General features: G+C 25.2%; 2 protein-coding genes across 12 annotated transcripts in view; both read left to right on the forward strand.

The window, feature by feature from the left end:
• LOC122500032 (zinc finger BED domain-containing protein 4-like) overlaps positions 1–9,739 on the forward strand; it is a 26,204-nt gene extending 16,465 nt beyond the window's left edge. The window contains exons 4-5 of the mRNA XM_043608728.1: positions 1,890–2,450; positions 9,013–9,739. Coding sequence (XP_043464663.1) covers positions 1,890–2,450; positions 9,013–9,501 — 1,050 coding nt within the window. The 3' untranslated portion in view covers positions 9,502–9,739. The remainder of the gene's footprint in view (positions 1–1,889; positions 2,451–9,012) is intronic.
• The window catches only part of LOC122500030, a 212,524-nt gene that overhangs the window by 42,734 nt on the left and 148,824 nt on the right, over positions 1–20,966 (forward strand). The gene's annotated exons all lie outside the window — the stretch shown is intronic.

Here is a 20,966-nt window from a genome sequence, read left to right on the forward strand (position 1 = left end):
ATTATTTGTAAAAAAACAAAAAAAAATTTTAAAAAATTTCTTTTTGTAATAAAATTCTTGTCAAAATTTCAATTATCTTTATAAATAATATAATTCATCCTAAAAATACAATTATTTTCAAATTTCTTTTAAATTTCTCGTCAAAATTTTATATAAATAATAAAATTCATCATAGAAATATAATTATTTTTAAAAGTTCTGATAAAATTAATATATAATATATAATAATAATAACATTTCTGATAAAACTTTTTTTTAAATAATTTTTATTTTTTTAAGGAATTGAAATTAAATTTTTAAGAATAATTACATTTTTTAATCAATTCCAGTGAAATTTTATTAAAAATAATTGAAATCATGCAATTAATTTTATTATTTATAAACATAATTGATTAATTGATTAATTTAATTGTTTGAATAATTAATTTTTTCGAAATGTAGTAAATATTATAAAAATTGTATTTTAAATAATTTAATTCTTGTGGAACACTTTATTTGTGAAAGTATTTGAATTTTTGTTTAGAATTTTATCAATTATTTTTTTATTAATTAAATTTCCATGAAAAATGTTATTATTAGTGAAAGTAATTGAATTATTGTAAAAAATTTTTAAAAAATTTTGTTAAATAATTGATTTTTTCGAAATTTTTTTGAAAATGCTATTCTAAATTAATTGAATTTCGGTGGAAATTTGATTATTTATAAAAATAATTGAATTTTGGATGAATTTTATACATTTTTTTTAAAATAATTAAACTCTTTTGCAAAATTGTTTAAAAATACTAGATATTGAAAATAATTGAATTTCGAATATATTTTGAAAATGATTGAATCGTTTTATAGAATTTGATTAGAAAATAATTATTTAAAAAATAGAATTTGCATTCAATATTTAAAAAAAAATTAATTATTAATACTGAAATTCTTTTTTAGACATTCTATTATTTTTAATACAATTTTAATCAAATTTTTCGATAAATATAGTTATGCTTAGAAATTTTCTTAAAATTCGTCGACTCAATTCAATTATCTACAAATTTGTTGATAAATTCTTCGAATGAATTTCATTTTAAGAAACATTTTATAATTTATAATTTTATAATTCTGTAGAATAATTATTTTTTTTCAAAAAGTGTAACTGAATTTTTTTGAAATTATTCAAATTATCTATTCTGTTATATATACATCTATAATGGAAGAATTTTGGAACAATCGAAATTTCGTAAACTTGAATTGTAAACAAGTGAATTTTTAATTTATTGAAATTTCTTTAAATGTATCTTTACTTTCAATAATAGAACTTATAAAAAAAAATTTTTTTTTTAATTATTAAAAATAATTTATTTAAACAAAAATTGTAAATAAAAGTTTATAAAAATAATGTAATGTTAGAAAAGTTGTAGTAGAAATTTGTATAAATAATCAAAAGAATTACAAATTAAAATTTTTTAAAAGTTGTATTTTGAATAATGTCTAAAAATTTTATTTCTTTAGATTTAATTTTAAATAATTTTTTTAAAAATTTACATATTTGAATTGACAAATTTTCTAATAAATGAAATTTCGTAAAATTTACTCTCTCAATCTTAATCAATGAAATTCCACTGAAAATCAGTGAAATTTGACTGAGAATCAGTGACTCTATTCTCGCGATTTGAATCAGTGGAATTTCACTGAAAGTAAGTTAAAAATAACTGAAATTACAGTCATTTTCCACTGATTTGACAATTAAAAAACTACTGAAAATTTCAGTTATTTTTACATGACCATTCAGTGAAAAATATCTGAAATTTCAATCATTTTTAACTGATCTTCAGTGAAATTTCACTGATTCAGTATTAGAGAGTAATTGTAAATAATTAGATTTCATTGGATTAATTTTATTTTAGGCAAGACATGCGGTAAAAGCTCTAAGAAACGAGTCAACGCTTCAGACATTGAAGAAAAAATATAACGTGAATAAGCCAACTCTCGATGTCGTTACACGCTGGAGTTCCACATGCAGTATGTTGGCATCATTACTCTCGGCTAAAGAATTCTGTAAAGATTTCGAAGCCGAAAAACCGGCTCTTTCTTTAGCCGATGAGGAATGGTGCCACATCGAGGACTGCTTAAAAGCGTTGTCACCATGTAAAAAAGCAACGTTGCGGTTGCAAACCCAAAATCTTGTACCAGGGGATGTTTACGGTATTTGGTACACTTGCAAATTGGAAACAGAAAGGATAGATACACTATTTGCAAAGAAATTAAAGAGCTCGATGATTAAAAGAGAAAAACACTTGATGGAAAATGAGGCACTTCTTGCCTCAATGTTTTTGGACCCGAGGTATTTACCGCTTCTCAAAGAAACAACCATGAAAATAGCCAAAGAAACTTTGCTTATAGTATGGGACGCCATAAAAAAGACAAATGAAGAAGAGACACAGGTACCACCAACAGAAGACAGCCTGGTAAGCAATTGACTATAATAATCGTCTTATTCTTTATCTTATCCCTTTTGTTCATTATATGCTTTTTTATAACAAAAATTTTGTTTGACTTATTTAAATTATGCAAATTTTTCTCTTGTTTATTCATAAAAAATAGAAAATTTATTAAAAAATTATGATTAAGAAATAATAAATAAATACCCATTTTATGCATAATTTTCATTGAAAATAAAAATTTTGAAATTTTTAATAAATAAAGGAAAAAATTTATCTCAAAAAAAAAAAAATGTTCTGTTACATTTTTACGAATTTCTTTAATTATAAAATTATTCAAAAACATTAATATTTTTTTTAAAATAGGTTAATTATTATTATTTTTCCACGGGAATTAAGAAATTCAAAAATTCCAAATTTAAAGCTTTTTGAAATTAAACAACTTATAAAAATATTATTTTAAAATAATGATTAAAAATTTATGAAAATAATGGAATGATTGCAAAGAAATTTTAAAAAAAAAATTGTAAATAATTGAATTACTGTGGATTTTTTTTTTATTTTTGACAATAATTAAACGTTTGTGTACGATTTTATTAAATTTTGATATTGAAAATAATTTAAATTAGGACAAGAATTTTTTTTTTAATTTTAAACATAATTTTAATTTTGTTACTTTTTAATTTTTAAATAAATTAAATTTTATTATTTTTAAAAAATAAATTTTTAGCAAAAATTAGTTAAATTCATCTTCATAATTCTTTTATTCATTCTGTCCACAGTTTGATGTTTGTTTTTTTACTTTTTAAATTTTTAAATATATAAAACATCATAGGTATGGTGTAGATTCTTTAAGAAAATGTATTTTAAAAAAATACGTTTTATAACAATTAAAAATGACCGAATCCAAAAGTAAATTATTTATTGAATAATAAATGTTTCCTGCATTGTTTTGATGAATTTTAATAAAAAATTTTAAAATAGTTACATTTTTCAAAGAATTTGATTTAAATTGTATTAAATATAATTGAAATTATTATTTCTGAAAATAATTAAATTGTTGCGAAAAATTTTATTAAAAAAATCTGTCAACACATTGCTTTCTTTGGAAAGAATTTCTACAAATTTTATTTGATTATAATTGAATTCCTGTAAAATTTTCAATATTTTAGAAAATAATTGAATCTGCCTGTAGAATTTTGTCAAATTTTATTTTTTAAATAATTGAATGTTTTTTTTTGGGAAATTTTATTAAAATAATTCATTTACCTACAAATTATTGAATTAAAAAAAAATTTATTTTTTATTTATTTATTTAACAAATTTACGGGTCAAGCCCTTTCGTACAAAGTACTCTTACAATCTAAAGGCTGCAAACCACAACCTATTTTAATCAATAATAATTAGTTAGCCTGCACTAGGCAGTAATAGAATCAAAAATTTAATGTGAACTTACGCAATGTGGAGGTAAATCTTAAATAATTATTGTCAAAAAAATCAATAACATTAGAGACAGAATTAGCCTCTCTGCCTAGTCTTGTTACAAGAGAGTGGTATCCGTAGTTTGTTCTATGGAACGATTTCACAAATAATGTGTAATTTCTAGTAACTCTAGTAGGAACAGATAAATTAAATAATGACAATAAATGTGGACAATCATTAACACCATTTATAATCTTATAGAAAAAAGTCAAATCATTAAACAGAAACCTAGATGCAATTAGTGGAGTGTTAAGTAATAGTCGTAATGAACTGTAGTCATGGGCGCATCTGTCAAATGGTATGTTAAACTGTCGCGCCACAAAACGGAGAAATCTATTTTGAATTCTTTCAAGTCTTATCACATTAAAATCATAAAAAGGCACATATATTACAGAGGCATATTCCAGCAGCGATCTCACCAAAGAGAAGAAAAGAATTCTAAGTGTATTTATATTGTGAAACATAGATGCGTTTCTAGTTATAAAACCTAGGACTCTTAATGCTTTTGAAGTTACTTCAGATATATGTCTATTAAATGAGAGATCACTGCATAGAAGAAGACCCAAGTCCCGAATACAAGTAACCCTTGTAAGCTCCTCATGACCAACAGTATAACAATATATCAAAGTACTTTTCTTAGAAAACGAGATAACATAACTCTTTTTAACATTTATTGACATTTGATTACTGTCACACCATTGGATCACGCGATCAAAATCGGTCTGAATATGTAAAGGACTTGAACTAACAACATTATAAATTTTTAGGTCATCGGCGTAAAGCAAAAAAAAACAAGTCTTGAAAATAAATTTAATGTCATTCATGTAAAGAACAAACAAGAGTGGTCCAAGATTCGAGCCTTGTGGAACACCAGAAGTTGCCAAAAATGGATCTGAATATTCACTTTTAAATTTTATTCTTTGAAATCTCCCCGATAGATAACTTTCCAAAAACAAAATTATATTTGGAGATACACCCATTCTACGTAGCTTTTCAAGAAGAATGCTATGATTAACCTTATCAAATGCCTTAGTAAAATCGGCATATATCGCGTCAATCTGGTGTCCCTTTTCCAAATTTGTTGACAAATAATCAACAAAGATGCCGAGATTAGTAATTGTAGAGCGACCACGAACAAACCCGTGTTGCTCATCAATTATAATGTTTGATGACGCGACATACAACGACTCATAAATAAGACCTTCGAAAATTTTAGAAATTGAACTGAGTAATGTTATTGGCCTGTAATTTTCAATATTATTTTTAATACCATCTTTAAAAACAGGAGATATAATACCCTTTTTCCACTCATTAGGAAATTTATTCATATTCAAGGATTTATTAAACAAAATAAACAGTGGTTCAACAAATGAAAAGCCACATGAACGAATCAAAGAAGGAGGGATTCCATCTGGACCTGCTCCCTTATTTGCATCCAAGTTTCTTATTTTTACAAATATATCGTTTCTTGTTATCGTTATTGAATTAAGATTCACCTCACTAAATTCTGTAGATGTTACATCGTTAGGTCGCAGTGTAGTAGTGTTATAGACAGATTTGAAAAATTTCGCAAAAAGATTAGCAATTTCAACAGGAGATTCACTACTTTCCTCTTTTAAATACATGGCACCAGGTAAAGAATGACATTGTCTATTTAAATTTACAAATTTCCAAAAATACTTCGGGTTGTCAACTATTGAATTTTCTGTGTTTGATATAAAATTATTATAACAAGATGTAGATAACGCTTTACAATCAGATCTAACCTTGGAAAACGCTAAATAATTTGAATTATTTCTCTCCCTTTTATAAATATTATGCAATCTCTTTTTTTGTAAAACCAAATCTCTTAATTCTCGAGTAAACCACGGTGACATAATCTTAGTATTTACAAACTTCAAAGGAATAAAATTATTAAACGCCTCATATACTATGTTATAAAATATATCTACAGCATCATCCACGTTATCAACACTAAGAACAGTATTCCAAACAATATCGTTAAGAAAGGAAGTTATTTTTGCAATATCAGCATTTTTAAAGTCATATTGAATATTATTGTTATTATGTAAATTAAAATTGTTGGAAGTAGAATGAATATCAATAACAAGGGGTGGATGATAGCTGTCAACGGGTAGAATTGAATCACTTAATGCAGTCACAGAGAAACTTTCAGGATTACAAAAAACCAAATCCAAAAGAGAACCATGTAAATTAAAATTAAAATTAATTTGAAATAAACCCATAAAATCTATTACATCAATAATTTCAGAAGCTATTAATAGTTGCTGATTTGTCAAACCGTAATTCACTGCGCATGACAAATTATTTATATAATCAAAATTCCAGACTATAAAAGGTGAATTAAAATCACCTAGAATACATAATGTTGCATCACCATACTTGTTATTAACAAATTCAAGAATATTACTGACTTCTTTATAAGAATTAACCGTTGAGTTGGGGGGAATGTAAAAACATCCCAAAATAAAAATTTTTTTAGCTTGCTTAAACTTAACAAAAACATATTCAATTGAATCAAATGGTGTGAAAATGCGAGAACTTTTTAATTCCCGTTTGAATGCCATCAAAACACCTCCCCCTCGAGCATTCGCACTAGTTGAGATACTTCGATCAAGTCTGTATACGTCATAAGCATAGAAACCAAGCTCCTCAGATCCAATACCGGAATATAGCCAAGTTTCTGTAAACGCGACTATACTATATATATTAAAAGAAATACCTTGACGGAGCTCATGTATCTTGGTGCGCACGCCTCTTACATTCTGATAGTAAATCTGAATAGGGGAATAATGAGTAGCGGGGAGATCAGCACTCGCATCAACAGTAGTAGAAAGGTCTATGTGACTAACTTCACACCGTTTTCGTCGAGCTGTGTACGTTGTCGCACGGGGGGTTTCTTGATTATGGTGGGAGTTCCTCTCCTGAATACCATGACAAGGTTCTCCTCTCCTCCTTGTTGGCGTAAAGTCAGCTGTTCTTTCATAGTTTTTATTTCCTGTAGTTGCATTTTTGTCTTGTCGTTTGTCATCCAAAGATCCTTTAGTTCCCGTGAGTGATTTTGCTCTTTTTTGGCAGCTACAAATGTTTTCAGGATTACTTGTGCCTTCTCCTCCGTCGCACAGATGATTTTCACCGGTCGAGGTTTTGGATTTTGTACCTGCGCAGTTGTGCCAATTCTGTGTACACGTATATTCTCTAACTTATGTGGAGAAATATACTTATGAAGGATGTTTATAACGGAACAAGGATTGTCATTCTTATCAGTAGAAGAAGATGTGTTAGTGTTAGGTGATTTGTTCTCAGGAAGTCCAAAAAGAAGAAGGTTACTTTTACGGACAGTACGATCATTAATTTCTTTGATACATTCGTTAGTGTTCAAGTTAATGTCAGAGTTCCCCTCCAGTTTTGCCTCAACCACATTCATACGTTCAGTTAGATTATTAACTCTACCTTCAGTGATGCTCAAACGTGATAAAGCGTCATCCAGCTTTGAATTAACCTCCTTGAAATTGTCATTCATGTCACATCTTAAATCAGTAATAGCTTTTAAAACTGTATCCATATAGTTTGGTGATACTGAAGGAGATGAAGATCTCGGTTTACAACATTTAGTGAATGATCCATTCGGCAAAGTTGTCATTTGTACGATGCAACCAGGATGATAGGGAGAATGACAACCCGGACAAAGCTTAGGAGTCACGCGTGACATTTCTTTTCCGCACTTAGTGCACTTATCTGCCTCACTTGTAGACATATTAACCAATTTAATGAGTTTCCCTTATTTATTGAAATTAATATTAACAGACAAGAAAATTATTCAGTCTCTTAGAAATTAAAGTGAAAATAAGCACCTTAAAATAGTCCTTCAAATTTTTAGGTTATGTGTATAAATTTTTGAAAATAATTAAAAGTTTGCCATGAATTTTATTAATATTTTGCTGTTTATTTATAAAGATAATTAAAATGTTGACCACAATTTTAAAAAAAAATTTTGTTTAAAGTAATTGAATTTCTGCGAGGAATTTATTAATTTTGAAAATAATTGAATTGAGAACATTTTTTTTTAATTTACAAATAATTAAATTTCTGTGAAATTTCTATTATTTATGAAAGTAATTAAGTGTTTGCGTAGAATTATATTAAAAGTTTTTTTTTAAATAATTGAAATTTGACCAAGAATTTTATTAAAATTTTTAAAGATAATTGAAATTGTGACGAGAATTTTTATTATGCTTTTGAAAATAATTAAATTATTGCGCAGAATTTCATAAAAAAGTTGCAAACAATTGATTCATTTCGAAAAATTATTATTTTTGAAAATAATTGAATATTTGTGTAGAATTTTGTCAAAATTGTTCTTAATCTTTTGGGAAATTTTTTTTTAAATAATAAATTACAAATTATAAACAGATACAAATTATTGAATTAAGAAAAATTTTTTCATATAATTAAAAATTTCACATGAGTTTTATTATTTCTGAAAATAATTGAATTATTAGGAAGAATTTTATAAAAAAAAATTGTTAATAGTTTATTTTCTTTAGCAATAGAATTGTTTTGGGAAATTTTTGTTAAATTAGTGGGTAGATATTGAAAATCGTTGAATTAAGAAAATTCTTTGAAAATAATTTAAATTGTGCAATGAATTTAATTAAAGTTTTTAAAAAATAATTGTATTTCGGAATTTTTGTATTTATAAAGATAATTTAAATCTTATCGAGAATTTTTTAATAAATTTTAATAAAAGATTGAATTTTGGAGAAAAGATAATTAAAATCTTGACCATAAATTTTTTGAAATAATTGAATTCTTGTCGATAATGTTTCCTAAAATTTTAAAAATAATTTATTGAATTTCTGTGAGGAATTTTGCATATTTAAAAAAGTCAAATAGTTTATTTCATCTTGATTGAAATTAAAATTTAAAAAAAAAATACATTCAATAATTTATAAGTTATTAAAAACGAAAAATTGTCAGAAATAGGGAAATTTTAAAGTTTTTTTTAGAATTTGTGACAATTGTATAGTTTACGAGGCGAACAAAAAAGAAAACCAAAAGTCATAATTTTAATATATTTTCATAGATGGAACTGGATGAAGATGTCGATCTTCTTTCGCTAGAAATTCAAAGAAGAGACGCGGAAAGACAATTCAGACTTTCCAATGGCGGCGTTTCTCAAATTGAAAGTCTTTTAGACGAGTTTGCAAAAACTCCTAAAATACCATTAAAAGAGGACATTTTAAAATACTGGGAAGTTAGAAAATCATCATCTCCAGAACTCTACAGTCTAGCGACAATTGTACATGCTGCCCCAATGACTCAGGTTAGCGTCGAAAGACTATTTTCAGGTATGAAATTTATCATTTCAGACTTGCGCACTAACCTGAGTCATGATATGATAGACGACATCCTTATCGTGCGGACAAATAAAAATTTTCAAAAAGACTGTATTGCAGAGGAGAAACCTGCAAAAAAAAAGAAAATAATTCACATTGAAAACATGAGCAGTGATAATTTAAGTACCGGTAGCAGCAGTACCGAACTAATAGATGATGAACTAATAACAAATTGATGAATAAAAAGCAATTTTTTTTATTAATTATTCAATTAATGATGAAATAATAACGACTTGATGAATAAAAAGCAATTTTTTTTTATTAATTATTCAATTAATGATGAAATAATAACGACTTGATGAATAAAAAGCAATTTTTTTTTATTAATTATTCAATTAATGATGAAATAATAACGACTTGATAAATAAAAAGCAATTTTTTTTATTAATTATTCAATTAATACATGTACATGTATTAATATTCCCACCGGATTTCTTAAAAAATATAAAATAAATTTTGACAAAATATAAAAAAAATAATATTTTATTTATTATTATTATTATTATTCCAATTAGTACAAAAATTTGCTTTTAAATATAATTTTTTATTAAAAAAAATTATTTTATTATTATTATTTTATTTTTTTATTTTTTTTTGTCAATTTTCGAGAAGAAAAGACAATCGAATACAAATTTTCATTGAAAAAAATGAATGTTGAAATACAAGAATAAAAATTTATTAATTTTTTTCAACATATGTAATAAATCTTGACAAAATATTAGGAAAATAATATTTTATTTATTAAGGCATGGATCTCTAGATAATAAAATTTGCTTTTTAAATATTATTATTCAAGAAATAAAAAGTTTGATATATTTTTTAGAAAAAAAGAGAATCGAACGCAAATTAACATTTAAAAAAATGAATAAATTTACATTTTTCTATTCAAACTTTCATTTTTTTGACAATTTTCGAGAAGAAAAGACAATCGAATGCAAATTTTCATTGAAAAAATGAATGTTTAAATATAAAAATATAAATTTATTAATTTTTTCAATATTAATTTGGATTTAATTGTCTTTTTTCTCCAAAAATATCAAACTTTCTATTAAATGAAAAATAATATTTCAAAGCTAATTTTTCTATTAATTGGACTAGAAATCAATGTTTTTACATTTGAAACAACATTTTCCTCAATTTTTTCAATATGTATTTTATATTTTTTTAGAAAATCAATAGGAATATGTGATAATAATGAAAGAGGGCAGACTCGATATTGTATATATGTACATATATATATATATATATATAAATATAATATATAATATATGTTACGTTGTAAAAACTTAGTAAAATATATTTAAAAGCAAAAAAAATTGGTATTTCCAAAAATATGTATTAGCCATTTTTTTTCTTGACTAAAGTAAGCGGATTATAGCTGTATAAACTTTCTAATTTTAAAATCTTAATCCCAGCAATACTCTGTAACGACACGTTCGAAAAGCTGCCCATCATAAAAAAGGGACAACTCAATCATAAAAATCTATTTTTATGATTGAGTGCAAAATTTGCAAAATTTTATGTACCAAGACTCCGATTTTCAAGATAACCATCGCTTAACCATTTGCCACCACCACTTGTCTATCTCCTCCAATTTCAATAGAATTTGAAAACCAATCAAATGACTTAATTTCCTGACACTCCCTAATTTTTCCCTTTCCTAAAAATTTCCTCAAATTCAACACTCCAAACTGCAATAGAAATTAAGAGATAAAACAGATTCAAATGAAACGTCTTGTTGAATACTCCGTCGCGAACTAAAATTAATGTCACGGTTTTCTTACACTACCAATTTATGTAAATGATAGTGAATAAATGAAAAGTATTAAAATTACAAGTTTACTATTCCAGAGTTATTTCCACGTCATCCTATCAATTTTTAATAATTAGTTGCACAAAATTAATTTGGCGTGCAACAGAAGTGATATAAAAAGTAACGCTTCAACAATATATGTTGATTACGTAAATAAAAAATTTTTTTGCTAATAATACAATCTTAATTTATTTAAGCCCATTTTACAATTTACCTATTTAATACCAAATTTGTTTTCTTAAAAATAATATTTAATATCTCCACACACAAATTATCATTAAATTGATTTTTTGCATTTTAGAATTCATTGAAATTATAATAAGTTTATTATCAGAGTCTTCACATACATTTAACTTTGTTTTTCCTAAACTTTTCCCTGATTTCCAGACAAAATTTAGAATTTTTCCCTCACCTTAAGGAATATTCTGATTCACTATAAAAATGATTAGTTACTCAAAATATGTTCCATTACATTTTTTTATCAATTTCTTTAGTTGAAAAATAATTCGAAAACATTAATATGTTTATTTAATTGAATTTTGTTATTTATGAAAATAATTTAATTACTAAAGCAGGGTTACCATCCAAATTTAATTTCCTTTTTACATGATTTATAAGAATATTGTTACTGTAACTTTATCTAAATTATTTTCATCATTTCAATTCAATTGTTATTTTTTACAATTTTTAACTAAAATTTTTTTTTAAATCAATTATTTAATTATTTTTACAAACTTTTTTGAAAATTTTCAAATCCATTTATTTTTCAATTCAATTTTACGACTTTTGGATTATTCGAAAATATAGGTATATTAGAAAATAAAAACTTGAAATAATTTCAAAAAATTTCAATTCACAGTTTTCTTGAATGTATTAAATTAATATCAAGTATATCAATTTCATACAAAATTAGGTCAATACTTTATTTCATCCACATCTTGATATTAAATTAACACACTTTAGAATCAATTCGATATTATCAAGAAAAGTGTGCTAAACTTTTTCGAAAATATTACTTCCACAGACTTTTTAATTAAAAGATATGAAAAATTTTGGATTTTTAGAATTTATAAGAAAATTTTGATTTTTTGTGTCTTTCTTGTTTGCCTCATATACTACAAAATCATCAGGAATTGTAAAAAAACTTTAAATTTTTTCTACTTATGACAATAATTTATTGTAAATTCCAATTTTGTTAAAATTAGATTAAATTTTGAAAATGTTTAACCCGATTCTTTGACAGAATTCAACTATCTTAATAAATATCAAAATTCTTTCCAGAAATTCAATTTTTTTCAAAAAGTGTAAAAAAATTGTCAACACTTCAATTATTATTATCTTCATAAATAAACATCAAAATTCTTCCAAAAAAGTAAAATTATTTTCAGGAATTTTAGTAAAATTCATTCATTTTGACAAAATTCTACACGAATATTTAATTATTTTCCAAGAAACTAAAAATTTCACAAAAATTCAATAATTTAAAATGGAATTTGCATAAATTTTTTCGAAAAAAAGGATATTTAAAAATTTAACATTAAAGTCTTCGCAGCAATTGTATTACTTTAATAAACTTTAAATTTTCTTTTAGGAATTTAATTATTTTCAAAAATAATAAAACTCATTGCAGAATTTCAATTATTTTTAATACAATTTGAATCCAATCTGTTGAAAAATGTTATTATTTTTAAGAATTTGATTAAAATTAGTCAAAAGAATTCAATTATTTATAATAATCTGTTGATAAAATTATGTATAAGAATTCAATTCGAAGAAACATTCAATTATTTAAAAAATTATCTGTGTTTATATTTAAATAACTGAGTAGAATTTTGTAATAAAAATTTATTTAAAAGTTAATTTCAGTTAAAGTTTTATATAATAATTGAATTTTGAAGAAATTACTAAGAATTGCAGTTTTTCGAAATAATTAAATTTTGGCAAGGTTTCGAATAAAAATCTTTAAAAATCTGAATTTTTTATACTTTTAAATAAAATATTCAATCCAAATAATTTTCTACAAAAAGTTGAATGGAATTTTTTTTAAAAATTACTTCAAAAATTTCCGAATAATCGAAATTTTACGTCAAATTGAATTGAAAACAAATGTAATTGAAAAATACAAAAAATAAGATGCCGTCTGACTAAAACTTGTTTTTACTATTTTTTTAGAAAAATATGAAATTATGTCTGACTAAAATTTGGTTTTACTACTTATGTTGGAATAATATGAAAAATTGGAAATGAAGTCTAACTAAAATTTATTTTTACTACTTAATTTATAAAAATTTTAAAAATAGTATATAGTATAGAATAGGATATAAAGTCTGGACTAAAATTTATTTTCACTACTTAATTTAAAAAAATATGAATAATAGGATATGATGATTACTTGATTATTTTTAATTGTTATAAATCAGAAAGAAATCGATTACACCGAGTCGAAGACTCGGAGTGATCCATTTATCCTCCATGTTAAAATTCATTATCTTTCGAACGAAAATAGTTAGAGCATTGCAATTTTAATTATAGAAGGGTGTTAACACCCTAAATAAATGTCCGGAGTTGTATGCAATTCTGTTCATTTTTGTGGTGTCTATATTGAAAGTTTTTTTCAACCTACTTTTGAAAATTTTTTCGAAAAAGAAAATATCAACTTTTAAGTATATTTTTTGAATTTATTCTCATCGCGATTTTTTTAGATCCTTATTTGGGTCCCCTGAAGAGATATCTAAAGGTATTTGCTAAATATCTTTAGTTAGATTTTTTACATTTGTTGTTAAAGCCAAAAACGCACCCTGAGGCGAAAAGTTAAATAATGGGTGGGGCGAAAAGTTAAATGTATTTTTACATGTTGTTAAAATTTTTTTTTTATTTTTCGTTTTTTTGGGTTTATTTGTTTAAACATTATTTATTTGACATTGGGCAAGTACTCTGTCAAAAAATAAACCGGTTAACGTGAAATAAACCAAAAAAAATTTTTTTTTTTTTGAAATTTCAATTTTTTAACTTTACAACTATTCTAAAGCTTTTGTCAAATAAACAAAGATCTTTTATTTACTAAATTACTTGTTTACGTGTACTTTAACTTATCTACTACTTATCACCTATCAGAAAATAGTTTAAGTAAGTTAAAAAAAAACAAAATTTTCAAAAAAGGACAAAACATGTATTTTTTGCTAAAATATCAGGAACTTTTTTATTGAAAGTTGTAGAGGACAAGTTGCCCTACAATATTGATATACAAATATTTGCATCAAAGCGGCTTATATTGCCAAAAAAAATCATTTATGCAAAATTTAACTTTTCGCCCCAGTCTCCCCTACTTATTTGAAAAATGAAGTTATTGGTGTTTTTGAATAATTTTTAAATCAAGGAAATTCGTACATAAATGTAATAGAAAATTTTTCTGAGTATCTAATAATTTTTAGAGTCCAGAATATTTTTTAGGATCTGGGAAAAAGTCAAAATTTTGTCTGGCAATCAACTATTTTAAAATTCCATTATTTTTTTAAGTTATAGGTAAAATTATTCCTTTAATAATTTTTAAGCAATAATTTTATGGTATTTTTTCAAGAAATAAGTTATTTAAAATGAAATTATTGGTTAAAATATGTAAAAATTGAAGGTATTGTATTATAATTAAATTATTATATTATAATTAATAAGTCTGTGCCCGATTATCTCCTATGTATAGAAATTACCTAGTGTGGTTGGCCTAACTAATTCCTCATCAACGCCCCATTTTTAAATAAGGCAAAGTCGGGAAACTTTCACACGGGATATCAATTATAGATATCCCGGGGATGACATTTATGTATTCTGAAGATATTTTCATGATATTCTACGTCCTAAGGATATCCCAAAAATATCCTACAAAGTGGAGGTTTGTTTATTATACGGATAACCTCCGGATACCCTATCAACTTTTTTGGGATATCCTACATTTATAACTTTTTGTCTCGTGTCAGGGAGTTTAATGTCATTTACTTTTTCAACTTGTTTGAAAATGGCGGCCATTCTTTCCCATGAGCAGAAATAACGCATAAGACTCAGCTGTTATTTTTGCCCAAAGGAGAAAATGGTCACCATTTTCACACGGTTGAACAAATGAACAGGGTTGCCACAGGTCAGGGAATTCAGGGAAAAGTCAGGGAAAGTAAAATTGGTCAGAAAAGTCAGGGAAAAGTCAGGGATTTTTAGTAAAAGTACTGGAAAAAATTAAATTTTAAAAATTCATGAAAAAACTCTGAATTTTGATGTTTTTTTTTTTGTTTGCCTCGTAAACTATAAAATTACCACGAATTTTAATACAAAACCTTGAATTTTTTCTATTTCAGACAATATTTTCTTTTTAAATAACTTAATTTTACAAGAACTATCATAAAATTATGACTTATAAATTATTTAATGAATCATTTTTACAATTTTCTTTTCATAAATACTAGATTGATAAAAGAATTTTAGTTAAAAATACTAAAAAAAAATTGAATTTTGGAAAAGTTACAAATAATTCCAAAAATTCAATTATTTTTAAAAGTTATAAAATTTTTCTCAGAAATTCAATTATATTCAAAAATTAAAAAAATTCTGGTCATTTCAATTATGTCTTTAAAAATAATAACATTCTTCTCCAAAATTTAATTATGTTCAAAAATTTTTTAAAAATTCTCGTCAAAATTTATTATTATTAAAATAATTAATTAAATTATTAATATTATAATTATATAATTATTAATAATTAATTAATTAAATAATTATTTAAATTAATTATTTTTATAAATAATACAATTCTTCTTCGAAATTCAATTATTTTCAAAAACTTTAATAAAATTCTTGGCAAAATTTCACAGGAATTCAATAATTTACAAGATTTTTAATAAATTTTCTTCGAAATAAATCAATTATTTTCATAAATAATAAAATTTTCACAGGAATTCAATTATTTAATATAAAAAATTTCAAAATTTTTTTCGAAAAATATAAATTATTTAAAAAGAATTTTATAAAATTCGTCGCAGGAATTCAATTATTTAAAAAAAATTTAACAAAGTTCTTTTCAAGAATTCAATTATTTTTAGAAATATTAAAATTCTTTACTGAAATTCAATTATTTCAATTCAAATTCTTCGCAAAAATTTAATTATGGTCAAAAATTTTAAAAAAATTCTTGTCAAAATTTCTATTATCTTTATAAATAATAAAATTCTTTAATATTCAATTGTTTGAAAATTTTTTTTTTTATATTCTCGTCGAAATTTCAATTATTGTTATAGATAATAAAATTCTTCTTCAAAATTCAATTATTTTTAAAAACTTGAATAATATTCTTGTTAAAATTTCACAGGAATTCATTAATTTATAAAATTTTTCATAAATTTCTTTGAAATAATTCAATTATTTTCATAAATAATAAAATTTTCACATGAGTTCAATTATTTAATATAAAAAATTTTATAGAATTTTTCGAAAAATATCAATTTTTTTAAAACATTTTTATAAAATTCGTCTCATGAATTCAATTATTTAAAAAAAACTTAACAAAGTTCTTTTCAAGAATTCAATTATTTTTAGAAATTCTAAAATTCTTCACCGAAATTGAATTATTTTTATAAACTCGAATAAAATTCATTGCAAGAATTCAATTATTTTCAAAAGAAATAAAATTCTGGGGCCAATCAAGTATTACGTAAGCATATTTTTCAGGTTTCTAGACCCCCCTCCCCCTTAAATGCTTACGTAATACTTGAATGGTCCCTCTTCATAGAAATTCAATTATTTTTGTAAACTTGAATAAAATTCGTTGGAAGAATTAAACTATTTTTAAAAGTAATAAAATTCTTCGCAAAAATTCAATTATGTTCAAAATTTTTTTAAAAATTCTCGGCAAAATTTCAATTATTTTTATAAATAATACAATAAATTCTTCTTCGAAATTCAATTATTTTCAAAAACTTCAATAAAATTCTTGGTAAAATTCCACAGGAATTCAATAATTTATAAAATTTTTAATAAATTTCTTTAAAATAATTCAATTATTTTCAGAAATAATAAAATTCGTCACAGGAATTCAATTATTGAATATAAAAAATTTTTAAATTTTTTTTCGAAAAATATCATTTATTTAAAAAGAATTTTGTAAAATTCGTCGTATGAATTCATATATTTAAAAAAAATTTAACAAAGTTCTTTTGAAGAATTCAATTATTTTTAGAAATATTAAAATTCTTCACCGAAATTCAAATATTTTAGAAAAATTTTAATAACATTTTTGGAAAATTTTTTAATTATTTTCATAAATAATAAAACTCATCGCAGGATTTATTTTTTAATTTAAATAATTGAATTCTTCTAGAATTTTCTAATAAAAATTGATTAAAAAATGAATTACCAAATAATCAACTAATTATTTATGAAAATAATTAAATTATTGCAACGAATTTTATTACAATTTTTTCAAATAATTGAATTTTTTGAGAAAATTTACTACTTTTTAAAAATAATTGAATTCTTGCGAAGGATTTAATTAGGATTTTTGTAAATAATAAAATTTTTTTTGAAAAATTTCATTGTAATTTAAATTATAACAAAACATGAAGAAGGCGATCGTCTTCTTTATGTTTTGTAATAATATTCTTATAAATTGTTGAATTTCAAAAAGGTTTGAATTTGAATGTATTGAAGAATTTGAATTCCTACAAAAAAATAATAATGATTAAATATTTATTTAAAAAAGCAATTATTGATGTTTGTGAATAATTTTACAATTAATGAAATTTGTAAATAAATGTAATAGAACATTTTTTTGAGTTTCTAATAATTTTTAGAGTGAATCAAAGTATTTTTTAGGGTCAGGGAAAAAGTGAGAATTTTGTCTGGAAATCAGGGAAAAGTCAGGGAAATAGTATATTAAGCAACAAGGTACGTAAATAAATTGGCAGCCTTTAAGTCCCGTGTTACTTACGATATTTTTTATTCCAAAGGCACAAAAGTGTTAATTTCAGATAGCAGACGACAGGGAGTAAAAGTCATTCACTTGTTCGACTTGCATGAAAATGGCGGCCTTTTTTTCCCATGAGCAAAATAACGCATGGGACCATAGCTGTTTTTTTGCCCATGGGAAAAAAAGGTCGCCATTTTCATTCAAGTTGACAAATGAATGGCTTTTAGTTCCTGTCGGCTGCTATCTAAAAGCTCCTATTTTGTGGCTGAGGTATGAAAAATAAAATTAAATATTTGTGGCAACTCTGATGAATGACTTTACTCTCTGTCGTTTCCTATCAGAAAGCGACATGTTTGCGCGTGTGGGATAAAAAATATATAGCGGAAGTAAATGCTCCCTATAGGGAGCAAATATGAGCCTCCGGAAAGTATCACCACACATAAAGTTTTGACGCCTATTAAATTAGCATGGCGGTAAAAATTATATGTGGTAATATTTTCTAGAGGCAAAATCAAATCAAAATTACTTTTTTTAGGGTGCAAAGAGAAGTTAATTTAATAAATCCTTATTGTTACTTTGTAAATTCCAACTCCATTCGCTTCAAATGGAGGTGTCGAAAATCTCTAAAAATTGCGTGACATCATTTGTGAACGCTCCCAGACACAAATTCTTTCTAAAACAGAAACAAATTCTGTGAGTACCTCCGTGTTTCGGAAAAAGCTCTCCCTTAAAAAAAAGCTAAAATTTGATAATCGCCTCTAAAAATTGTTTTAAAAAATTGTAAAGACCAACGCCGTTTTTCAAGACATAAATTTTTCTGAATCCGAAATAAATTCTAAAAATGATCTGACTACCTCTGTATTTTGGCTTATTATTAAAATCAAATCATAATAGAAATGTTAAAATATTAAAATAAAAAACTTGCAGAATTTACATGGAATCTCAACGAAAAATCCATGGAATTTCCAGGGGGTCTTGTCAATGCGTCTTTTTTTCATTTCAGAAAGTTATTTTATTATACTTACTATTCAGTAAGATTGTAAGAGTAATTAAAAGTTTGTTCAACTTGAAATTCCATGCTTAGTGTTTTAAAAATTTTTTTTATATAAATAAACAAATGCAACATACTACTGCGCATATTTAACTAACTAAATTGCACTACTGCGCATGTGTAACTACTAAATCATACTACTGCGCATATTTAACTACTAAATTACACTACTGCGCATGTATAAATACTAAATTGCACTACTGCGCATGTGTAACTACTAAATTACAGTACTGCGCATGTTAAACTACTAAATTGCACTACTGCGCATGTGTAACTACTAAATTGCATTACTGCGCATGATCAACTACTAAATTGCACTACTGCGCATGTGTAACTACTAAATTGCATTACTGCGCATGTATAACTATTAAATTATACTACTGCGCATGATCAACTACTAAATTGCACTACTGCGCATGTGTAACTACTAAATTGCACTACTGCGCATGTGTAACTACTAAATTGCACTACTGCGCATGTGTAACTACTAAATTGCACTACTGCGCATGTGTAACTACTAAATTGCACTATTGCGCATATTTAACTACTAAATTGTATTACTGCGCATGTGCTAGTATTAACGTAGACTGGTGCGCAATTATAATTACCAAATAATAAATATGGCTGAATAAGCTAAAAAAAATTTCATCTGCTTTACTCGGCCCGACACGTATTTATCGTGTCAGAACGTGTCGTTCCGTGCCTTGGCACGATACGAATTACCAAGCGAACTTCGTGCCGTGCCTTGGCACGACACAAATTACCAAGCGAACTTCGTGCCGTGCCTTGGCACGGCACGAATTACAAAGCGAACTTCGTGCCGGGCCTTGGCACGGCACGAATTACAAAGCGAACTTCGTGCCGGGCCTTGGCACGGCACGAATTACAAAACGAACTTCGTGCCGGGCCTTGGCACGGCACGAATTACAAAGCGAACTTCGTGCCGGGCCTTGGCACGGCACGAATTACAAAGTGAACTTCGTGCAAAGCAATAAAAACGTATTAAATAGTACGTTACTCTAAATAATGACGTATATATATATATATATAACGTATTAAATAGTACGTTACTCTAAATAATGACGTATATATATATATATATATATATATATATCCCAGTGGGCACACTTGTTCAAAAGACGTCCAAAGGATGTCTTTTTGCGGACGTCTTTTGGACTTGTACAAAAAAACGTCTTTAAGACGTCTTAAAGACGTCCTATTCATGTTATATGTCTTGGCTATTAGATGTCTTTAAAGTGTCTAAAAGACGTCTTTTCCATTCAACATTTGAAAATAGAAAAATTTTCATAAATAGAAAATATTATTTTCTAAGTTCAACTTGGACTTAGAAATTTATGAATGTGAAATTCATTGGAATTTTTCTAAGTTAAATTCATTTCATTGACAAGTGAGATCGTTAACTTTGTAGAGGTTCATATCTGTCTTGAACGGCTGAGGTGCTTAAGGCGCAGTGTTTCAAGCCCAAGGTATCCGAGTTCGATCCCAGCTTCGTCGGAATTTTTTCATTATTTCTCCACATTTTAGAAAAAATAAAATTAAACTTAAAATAAATTTAATACAATATTACTGAATTTCAACTTAGAAAATGTTATAAAAGAAATGTTTATTTAAGATCTGAAGGAATGTAAAAAGGACGTCCAAAATACGTCTTTTAGACGTCCCTTTTATGTCTTTTAGACGTTCAAAAGACGTCTTTTAGAAGTACTTTAGACGTCCTTTCTTATGTCTTTTAGACGTCTTTTGGACGTCTTTTGGACCAGACATAGAACGTCTTTTAGTTGTCTTTTTGATGACTCAGAGACATTGCCATCAT

The sequence above is a fragment of the Leptopilina heterotoma genome, unplaced genomic scaffold, assembly GCF_015476425.1.
Source record: "Leptopilina heterotoma isolate Lh14 unplaced genomic scaffold, ASM1547642v1 Lhet_180, whole genome shotgun sequence".
Lineage (NCBI taxonomy): Eukaryota > Metazoa > Arthropoda > Insecta > Hymenoptera > Figitidae > Leptopilina > Leptopilina heterotoma.